A 10,521-nucleotide genomic window follows, 5' to 3' on the forward strand; every position below is an offset into this window, starting at 1 on the left:
CCGGACTCCTACGGGAGCCGGACCTCATCCCCAACTCTGGTTGCAGGAAGACTTCGCCCGGACTCCTACGGGAGCCGGACCTCGTCCCCAACTCTGGCTGCAGGAAGACTTCATCCGGACTCCTACGGGAGTCGGACTTCATCCCCGGCTTCTACTGCAAGCAGACTTCGTCCGGACTCCTACGGGAGCCGGACTTCGCCCCTGACTTTAACTGCAGGAAGACTCCGTCCGGACTCCTACGGGAGCCAGATCTCGTCTCCGGTTCCGGCTACGGGAAGACTCCGCCCGGACTCCTACGGGAGTCGGGCTTCGTTCCCGACTTCGACCGCAAGAAGACTCCGTTCGGACTCCTACGGGAGCCAGATCTCGTCTCCGACTCCATTTGCGGGAAGACTCCATCCGGACTCCCACGGGAGCCGAACCTCGTCTCCGACTTTGACTGAAGGAAGACTTCATCCAGACTCCTACGGGAGCCGGACTCCAAGCTCCTCTCAGACGGGTAGCTAGCCACCTCTCTCCGCCAGACACTCCAGCCGAACTTCGGCCTACAGGACTGGACCCCCTGGCAGGCCACAGCAACAGCCACGACTCTGCTCCACTTCCTGCAACAGATTCCGCGCGGCTCCATCACTCCCCAGCAGACCGCAGTAATGGCCACGACACTGCTCCACTTCCTGCAATGGATTCCGTGCGGCTCCATCACTCCCTGGCAGATCGCCATAATGACCACGATTCTGCTCCACTCCCTGCGATGGATACCGCACGATTCCTCCACCCCCTGGCAAGTCACGATAACGGACGCCGTTCTACTACCCGCAACAGACTCCACGTGGCATGTCCCGACGGTGGCTACGATCTCACTCCACTACTCTTCACAACAAACTCCTCCTGACCCTGATCAGCCCACTGCCAGACGGTCACAGACATCGCTATCAGTCTATTGCCCCCTCCGCCTATAAAAGGGGGACCCCAGATACGTTATTCTCTAAGCTCTATTTTCTATTCCAAAACTCTGCTAAAATTTTCGTTCGAGCGCTCCATTCTTGTTGAGGTAGAGAGCTGACTTGAGCATCGGAGGATCTTGTCGGAGTAACCGCACCTCCGGTTTAGACTTCTTTTGCAGGTCCCAGCGGTGACTGCGACTTCCTCGACTCCAGCTTTCCCGGCGCAAGCGTATTTTTGCACCAACAATTAACATTGAACTAGAAAAGATTTTGAACTTATCAAATATGGTAGGACCATGAGTAAATGTATTATGATATTTTATAATAATAATTAAGGTTAATAGGTTAATATGGTGAACATCATGTTATATTATCAATTTCATTTTTATGTCCATGAAATATCAACAATAAATTTTAAAAAAATTTGAACTAAATTCACATGAAAAAAAATTGTGTACATACGGTAACTATGCAAATAAATGAACCATCATGGATGCAATTTTTTTTAAGAAAAAATATAAAAAAATAAAAATAGATAGATATGAATCTGAATGAGTCCAACATAAATCAGTTGAGTTCGAATATTTCTATAACTTTCCAATAATAATATATATAAAAATTAAAAATTTATCTAAATTAGAAATAACATCTATTGTCTACAAAAAATGAAGGTCTGAAAAAAAAAAACAAAGCTGAGAATCTTAAATTTTAAAAAATTAACTTATAAATAGCTTATAATTCATACTATATATAAAATATATTTTTATTATTTAATTATTTTTAAAAATATATAAAATAAATATTAATAAATTAATAATATAAAAATATTTTTTAAGAAAAAATCGCATCCCGTTCATGACACGGGTTTATAAGCTAATACAGATATAAATACAGATACGGATGTTAGTCAGATGCATAAGTTTATATCTATTTTAGTTTTAAATAGATACAGATACAAACTGGATATCAAATTACAGATATAATTACGGATATAAGTCGAATGATTAAATTTTATGATCATAAAATCAAAGATATTACTAAATAAATGATAAATTAATTAATATTATATTAATATGATCATTATTTTTTAAAAAAATTATAAATACTGTATAAAATTAAATAAGATTATAAACAGAATCAAACATTCAAATATGGATTGGATAATTATCTATCCATATTCATATCCATTGTTATTTAATGAAGATGGATAAGGATACGAATATTAGTCAGATGCTCAATTTTTATTCATATTCATATAGATTCGGATGGATATTATCTGATCCACTTTACATCTTAAAAGTCTTTCCAATAATAAATTTGATGATTAGCTTAATAGAGTAATTGGTTTTGGAAATTTGGAAAAAGATGGATTGATAGGTGTGGTAAATTTGAACAAAGTATTATTTAGTAATTGTACTCATTCTAGTTAAAATTAACAATAATTTTTATTTGTTTATTTGTGCAAGATCTGACAGTGGACACCCTCCCAAACACTTCACTAGTTTTATTAGTATTTTTAGCATACTTTGTGACTTGAAATTGTAATCTCTCAACTCATTCTACTAGTAGAATTGGGTGGGCTCCCTCCTTGCTTTCAAAAATATGGTGCAGTAATAAAGCACAAAATGATAAGTGCATGTTGGAAGCATAAATAAGTTATAAAAAATAATATTCATCAATATTGAATGCAAAGAGAGTAGATATGGAGAAGAAAATAATGCAACCAAAAAGGCATTATATTACGAAATTGTTATAGAAAATAAGAACAAAAGATCCATACTTAGAGATGGTTCACTATTGCAATTCGTATCCGTTTGACATTGGATGATCATAAGGTGCAACTCCTTCCTTTCACCTCTAACTTATCCCCAGTAATAACTACCGGTACCCATTATAGACTAAGGGGGTGTTTGGCTCACAACCAGAATCAAAATATGAATGAAAATCGGAATGACTTGGAATCAGAATCGGAATGGTCAAATCTCCCGAAGTGTTTGGTTCGTGAACGGAATCAGAATCGGAATTAAAATGAAAATTTGAATCCACGGAGGAGAGTAGGGATTGAGTTTTATATAAATTGAGCCATTCCCATTCCACCTCGAAATTAGAATTGGAATGAGACTCCTTCTAACCAAACAGTTGGAATGAGAATCACCTATTCCGATTCCGATTCTAGATCCCCACTCCCCCCAACCAAACACCCCCTAAATCTTTGTAGAGTCCAATACCAGTTTTGTCCCAATTTAGAAAAAGTACTGGAACATTATCATCCTAACTCTTTGGGTGATTTAGCATCTTAGTATCACGTTGGAACACCATTCTTAATTTATTTTTATGTTAAATGAATGTATGAGTGAATGTTGATATTGTTTTTAGTTGATGAATATATGATCGCATTGACTTGACTTTCTCCAATTTTTCTCATTTTCTGGTCCAATTTATGACCAAAAAAGAAAAAGAAGGGAGGAGAACAAAGCCTTACCAGACGCATGAGATTTCTGGTATTGTGAGGGTAAGCTGGACTTTTACCTTTCCTCCTCTTCCTCAAAGATAGAATAGCTCTGGATTTTTCTTTCTTTCAAAATTTCAAATTCAAATAACGAGATTTTTTTTGAAAGAAATTTCAAAATTAAGTGATGCAGTTGATTTTTTTTTTTTGTCAAAATCAAACAATCTGATCGGGTCACACCTGGTATTGATTGAACCAATTGGAGTCGACCAATTTTGGCTGGGACAAGCAGGATGCCCCAACCATTGATAGGCTAGCGTCCAGTAGATGTCCCGTCAACCCATTTATATCAGAATGGCATAGTTACCATCCCGTTTCATTGGTACCTAACTCCTTGAAATTATTGACATCAATCAAACATTCGGGCTGCAATTGGTTCAGGAATAAAAAACAATGAAACTAGAATAGTTATTCCATATTTCCTGTTCTCCTTGGCCTACAATTTCTTGGACTAATTTTTTGGTTGAAGGTGCTTTTATTGATCAAACTTTAGAAGGCTTTATACCAGGTTCAGCTTATGATAGCCCTCTTTTGAAATGGTTATGCTTAGCATAAACAAATTTATCCAAATTTATCCGGCATCAGTTTTTCCATGGTCATGCTTATTTGTAAAGCTGTTAGGCAGACATAAGGCTCGAAAAGCTTTGTCCCTGCTTTATTTCTTAATTAATGAAACCGCTGCCCAATAAACTATCAATGCGGTACTTCTCAAATATGTAACTTGCTGATGTCTGGAGGTGTTTCTAAGGGGCACCAATCTAAATTATCACATTAGAGTAGAAACTGGTCATGCCCATCAAGAAGGGGCTACATAAACGTACTATTAAGGAAAGACATCGTTAGACCATGGTAAATCTTCTGTGCCCATGAAAGAAGCAAAGGAACTGAACTCCCAAGAGAAGAATGGTTGGCTCTCTTCCCCTCTCATCCATCCATCCACCATGTCTTTACTGAACGAGAAGGGATTGTCCGAAGATGGCACCGATTCACCGCCGCTACAATTCTGGTCTCCTGCCGCGGTGTCCTTCAATTGGATCTCTCCATCAACTTTCAGATCAATCAGCATGCTACTACTACTGCACCTTGTAGCCATGGTTCGAACCGCCCCGGTCTGGTCGGCGGTGCCTGACTCTAGTTCATGTGCTTGAGCCAAGGTGCCTTGTTGCACCTTCTTCCTTAGGATTGTGTTCCAATAATTCTTAATTTCATTATCGGTACGTCCCGGGAGCCGACCGGCTATTAAAGACCACCTTGACAAGATTAATGGAGCAGTAGATGAGAACTTTGTTCTATAAGACTAACACTTTGAAATGAATAGAAAGATGGTGATGGAACCTGTTTCCTAGAAGCTTGTGGAGTCTAATGATAAGGTCCTCCTCTTCTTGGGTTATGTTACCTCTCTTGAGGCCTGGTCGGAGGTAGTTCAGCCAACGAAGGCGGCAGCTCTTCCCGCACCGGTTGAGGCCTAATTTTCAAGGAAAGACATGAATTCTTGTTCAGACAAGAAGAAGAAGTATGATTGCAACATTTGTTATAGAGATGGATATGACTAGCCGCTCAGTTCTTACCGGCTTCTTTGGGAACGTTCGACCATTTTCCGGCACCATGGGTTTCGATATAGGATGTGAGGATTCGATCCTCCTCCGGAGACCAAGCTCCTCTGTTCAAGCCCTGAGAGCAGATGGGAGTTCTTCCCATCTGTTCAGAATGAGTCTCCTGCTGAGGATGTCCCACTAGTTCAGCATGATATGTGTCTCTTATAGATGAGTGTCTATTAATGGTTAATTGTTATGCAGTTCCCGCACCTTGTGGCTTCAAGTCTAGATTCAAGCCACCAATTCAATTGATGCTGAAAATTTCAAAATGGGCAATTATGAACAGCCAACTGACCATTGGATTAAACTGGTTAGTGGGGTGGGTGATGGATGGAAATACTGTGCTTGTTTGACACGTTGTGACTTGCTTTGGTTAACTTTGCATCAATAGTGGTGATACCCATTTTATAAAGTGTTTGAAATGGGGAACAAGTTATTTTTAGGAAGGCTTCAGTAATGCGAACGAAAGCAAAACTCCAAAAGATTAGACACATTACACGACCTTGGCAAAATGAATAGTGATGAACGTCAAATCAGGTTGATAATTGTGGATTTTGCTATTGTACTTCCTGAAGTCTATGCAGCACAATTTTTTCAAATTTTTTCTTACTGTTCATTATATAATGAATGGTTCTGATTTCTCTCGGAATAATTGGTTGTAGTAGGTGGAAAGCCCAGGCATGCCAGGCCATCATAATTGATAGCCTATTTGTCGCAAATAATGTAATTTGGCTAACATTCAAGAGTCGTAACTGATCTATACTGACAAGGCACCGAGGAGAGGAAGCCATGGAGAGAGTGGGGAGCTGGCGGTCGGTTTGCATCAGCAATCTCCTTATCTTGTTGATCTTATAAGCTTTAAGGTAATATATTTTTCTCCTTGAGATTTGTATAGTTTTGCTTATTGTCTCTTCTCTAGGTTTTCCACCTCTTTTCTATTGCTTCTTTGTTTCATTTATCAATGAAATACTCCTTTGCTCAATTGAGGAAAAAAAATAAAAGGAAGAAAAGAGGAGAGAGAGTCAATCTAATCAACTTTTTTTGTAATAGGTGTCAATTCCAAGTCAAGATAACTTTGTGCAGCAAGGAACATATACAGATGACACATAGTATATTAGTTAAAGAGAAGGAAAGCCTGTTTACTTAGTTAAACAGTTTAAGCTCATACAGCCTCTGTTACTAATGTATCTTAGAGGTTAAAACTATGAGACGACAATCTCTCAAAAACAAAAAAGAAAAATCAAAAAAGATGAATAAGCTGCATCAACATGCCCGATTCTTGACAAAGATGACAGAAATGGATGTGCACTAAATTCAGATAATAAATATTGGCAAAGCTAGGTTTGTTTTGGTGTGAACAGGATAGCTTTTGGCATTTCCAAAGCTCTCAGAAGTCAGATCACTCATTTTGACCTCATCTTCATAACCCTGCTAAATAGTAAGGGAAGCAAGCAAAATGATAGTAGTTGTTTCTAGAGGGCAGCAAGAATGGTTAGCTTTCATTGAAATAAGCATCATGGATTGAACAAAAAGAGGAGGGGAACATAAGGGTGTTGACAGAAGAACAAAGCCTCCATCATTGATGCGAAGTTCTCCAAATGGAAGCAGTACGGCTGCGAAGCGAAAGAGGGAACTATTAGAATGTCTGCAGTGCCTAAATATGCGTGAAGAAATCAAATAAATGAGAATCTTTCTAGCTGGCTCCTGATTTGAAGGAGAGATGATGGTGGAGGTCCACTTTGAGTTGGTCTTAGAATTTAGATTACCTTCTTGAGGAAAAGCTTATATATGATTTAATATATGTCTAGGTAGAAGTGTGAAATAGACCGAAAAATTGATATGACAATGAAAGCAAATGGTTGCATGCTATACTGACAAAAATTCTCATGACAATTGAATAATATATGCCTGTGGTAGTCTAGCTAAATTGTAACCTAGATTTATAGGATCTCAGTAAATGATAGGCTGAAGACAGAGTTTGGAAATCTTGTATGCTTAGGGAAAACCCAAACCCAGAGTGGAAACAATTCATTGCTGGTGGACTATATTCAGATAGGTTGCATTTGGGAGTCTGTAGTAGTTAAGCTTTCGAGGTCGTAGAAAGATTTTAGTGAAAATTCTTTTAATGTCTGAGCAATAATAATAGAAGGTGCACCTTTTTCTCCAAACGTTAGGTGAGTGGTACCATCACTTGTTCTACTGATAGGAATGAAGATCCAATCATACAGAGAGACAACAGACACTACCTCTTGAGAATACAAAGGCAATGACCAGAGAATAAGGATTACCATGTGCAGACCAAGTTAGCACCCTATATTGTCTCCTAATAGGTACCCTTGAGACTTTTCCTGCACACCGCACTTTTGCTTTACTTAAAACTCATAGTCAGTGCATGCCAACAGGAAAATAACATTTCGTGCTGAATCTATGTTATATATTTCCACACTCTTTATTGAACACCAGCCACCATGTCTCATATTATATCAAATTTCTCTGATAGGCCTTGAAGAGGTCATGAGGAAAAGGTCTGATTTTGAGAACAAATCAGGTTTGCTCTCATCTCCATTGTACGATGCCTCACATGTTTTTTGGCTTGAAGATAAGTATCATAGTGTGAAACCACTCAGTTAGAAATGGTCATCCTACCATGCCATGCAATCCTGAATAGGTGAGGAATTTCCTGGTCATCTTGTGGTCACCTAACCAAGTCCACTGAGAGTATTTGTGCCATATCATCATAAGTAGTAATCACGATCCAGCATCGAAACACCAGTATGGACCTCAAGTACTACTCTGATGGCTGATGGCTCTTCTGATAATGATCAGATGGGTCTTCTTCTAAATGCCATAAGCAACTTCCATTTATATCCAGCAACTTCAAATCTTCAGACTAGACTCAAGGCTAGCATCCAATGAGCTCGGAAATATCTTGGCTTGGATCGATGTACACATCTCTTCCATGAAATAAATTATCAGATCATCCAAAATGCATTATGGCCCATCGCAAGGTGCATAACCTTATTTATTCCCATTGTATGCCTTCAAGAAACTAAGCAGAATCTAATGAGTAGTAGAAGACAAAAGGCAATATGTGGCCCTAATCTTGAGGGTTGGGAAGCGATTGACGCCCAAGGCATCATTGGTGCATTACTCACCCGCTGGGTGTCCAACATTTTGATGGGTGCCTGCTCAAGGCAGAAACCTATTCCCTAACCATCAAATTCACTGGCAAATCTACTGGCTTATCTTGGATGCTCTCCAACATTTACGGCCCCCATAATGAGCAGGACCGTCATGAACTCTTTTTGGAACTCAACTCGGTGAAGGCCACCAACATGCTGCCATGGGTCCTAATTGGAGATTTCAATGCCACAGGTTCTGTTCGGAGCGCAGGGATCCAGCCAACAACCAGAAGACTTCCAGACTCCTCAATAAGTTCGTAACTTTGCAATCCCTCATCGAAATAAATGTTTCCAACAGACAATACAGTTAGATTAACTTCAGAGATGACCCTTCCATGGCTACATTGGACCGAAGCTTCACCTGTACCATGTGGCTCAGTAATTTTTCACTGACCAACCTCATCTCCTTGGTTAGATTAACATCTAATCACACACCGCTCCTATTAAGATTCACTGCTTAGTTGCTTGGTAAGACTTTTTTTATCAAACCTTTTCGATTCGAAAATTTTTGGCTCAAAACTGCAGGGTTCGAAGACTTGATTCATTCATGGTGGGACTTGATCCCAGTATCATCAAATCCAATGACAGTTATGGTACTAAAACTCCGATATCTGAGGGCCAATCTCCGATCGTGGAACCATTCAAACGTAGGCAACATCTTAGTTCAGAAGAATGATATTCTACAAAGGATGACTACTCAGACAAGGAAGAGGAAACACAAACTCTGACAACTTCAGAATCAGAAGGGAGATTAATACTAAAAGAAAAGTTAGAATTACTGTTAACCCAGGAAGAGATGCTTTGGAAACAGAGGGCACGGGTGCATTGGCTCAACAATGGTGATTGTCATACTAAATTTTTTCATTTATGGGCAAGTAACCAGAACAGAAAAAACCTCATATTGGAACTCCAGCATCACCAATCAATTATTTCCGACTTACACCAAATCCATGAATGTTTTCAACAATATTTCAAAGGACTCATAGGTAATCCAGAAAAACCTTCAAGCAAAGCGGATTGGTTGAAGCTTTATCTCGAAGAAACTCTTCAGCTCCAAGTCTTGATGTGCCTTTTGCTGAGGAAGACGTAAAAGATGCACTTTTCTAGCTTGCATCACAAAAATCCTCAGGTCCTGACGGATTCTCAATAGACTTCTACAAAAAATTCTGGAGTATCATTAAATATGACCTGTTAAGAGTGTTTCAGTACTTCCATTCTCATCAAATTTTCTTAGACAGACTGAACTACTCTTACATTACAATCATTCCTAAGGAGTCTAGCCGCACTATCAAAGATTTTCGACCGATCAGCTTACTGAGTGGGATAGTTAAGATCTTTTCTAAGGTGTTATCTCTGAGGCTAGCTAGCAAACTTGATAAATTTGTATCAACAATCCAATCCGCTTTTATTCAAGGTTGATATCCTCAGAAACTTTCATAGCAGTGCAAGAACTACTAACAGAAGCTACTATATTAAAACACAAAGGAATAATCTACAAGCTTGACTTTGAAAAAGCCTTTGATAATGTGGCATAGCCTTTTCTATTTGATCTTCTGCGAGGACAAGGCTTTGGTGATCGTTGGTGCAAATGGATGTTGGACATCATCTCAACAGAAAATCATCAATCCTAATAATGATATTGTGGGAAAAACATTCACAAACATCACAAAGGACTAAGGCAAGGGGGTCCACTTTCTCCTCAACTGTTTATTATTGTGGTCGATACACTTGCTTAAATTCTCAATTTGGCAGCAACCCAACACCTGCTGGAAGGAATTGGTGAGAGAGAAACCACTGCATTCTTTCAATGTCTACAGTTTGTAGATGACTCCCTCATCTTTAGTGTAGTGTCTAGGACAAATATTATTTCCCTGAAATTCATTTTATACTCATACGAGCTATTGACATATCTAAAAATTAACTTCGAAAAATCAACTATTTTCGGAATTGGAATTTCATCTAAGTGCGGGATCAGATTGCTGCCATTTTAGGTAGTAAACCAGGTGATTGCCCACTTTCAGACTTAGGTATGCCTCTGCGATCTGGAAAGCTCACACAAAATGATTGGAAGCCACTCATAGAGAAGTTCTCAAAAAAATTAGCAGGTTGGAAGGATAAACTTTTATCTATCGCTGGACGAACACTGCTACTCAACTCTGTTATCACACTGATCACAGCATATTTGATGTCTAATTTTTGTTACCACTAGAGATCATCAAAAAAATTGATCGGCTACGGCGGGCTTTCCTTTGGTGCAGTGAAGAGAAATACAAAAAGATTAAAAATCTATT

At 39.1% G+C, this 10,521-nt stretch overlaps 1 protein-coding gene across 1 annotated transcript; it reads right to left on the reverse strand.

Moving 5' to 3' along the window:
- Positions 1-4,180: 4,180 nt before the first annotated feature.
- LOC105041824 (transcription factor MYB1) lies at positions 4,181-5,172 on the reverse strand. The gene is made up of 3 exons (XM_010918868.4): positions 5,022-5,172; positions 4,789-4,918; positions 4,181-4,703 (listed from the first exon to the last, which is right to left on the reverse strand). The coding sequence occupies exons 1-3, from the start codon at positions 5,149-5,151 to the stop codon at positions 4,277-4,279; spliced, it is 687 nt and encodes a 228-aa protein (XP_010917170.1). The 5' UTR covers positions 5,152-5,172; the 3' UTR covers positions 4,181-4,276.
- Positions 5,173-10,521: the final 5,349 nt, after the last annotated feature.

This window comes from Elaeis guineensis, chromosome 3 (genome assembly GCF_000442705.2).
Source record: "Elaeis guineensis isolate ETL-2024a chromosome 3, EG11, whole genome shotgun sequence".
NCBI lineage: Eukaryota > Viridiplantae > Streptophyta > Magnoliopsida > Arecales > Arecaceae > Elaeis > Elaeis guineensis.

Bases quoted from the DNA above. Each gene is read 5' to 3' on its own strand.
- LOC105041824 (XM_010918868.4), bottom strand. From the start codon at position 5,151: ATGGGAAGAACTCCCATCTGCTCTCAGGGCTTGAACAGAGGAGCTTGG. The intron at 4,919-5,021 runs GTAAGAACTGAG...CTTGAAAATTAG, and splicing joins GAACGTTCCCAAAGAAGCCG to GCCTCAACCGGTGCGGGAAG. The intron at 4,704-4,788 runs GTTCCATCACCA...AATCTTGTCAAG, and splicing joins CACAAGCTTCTAGGAAACAG to GTGGTCTTTAATAGCCGGTC.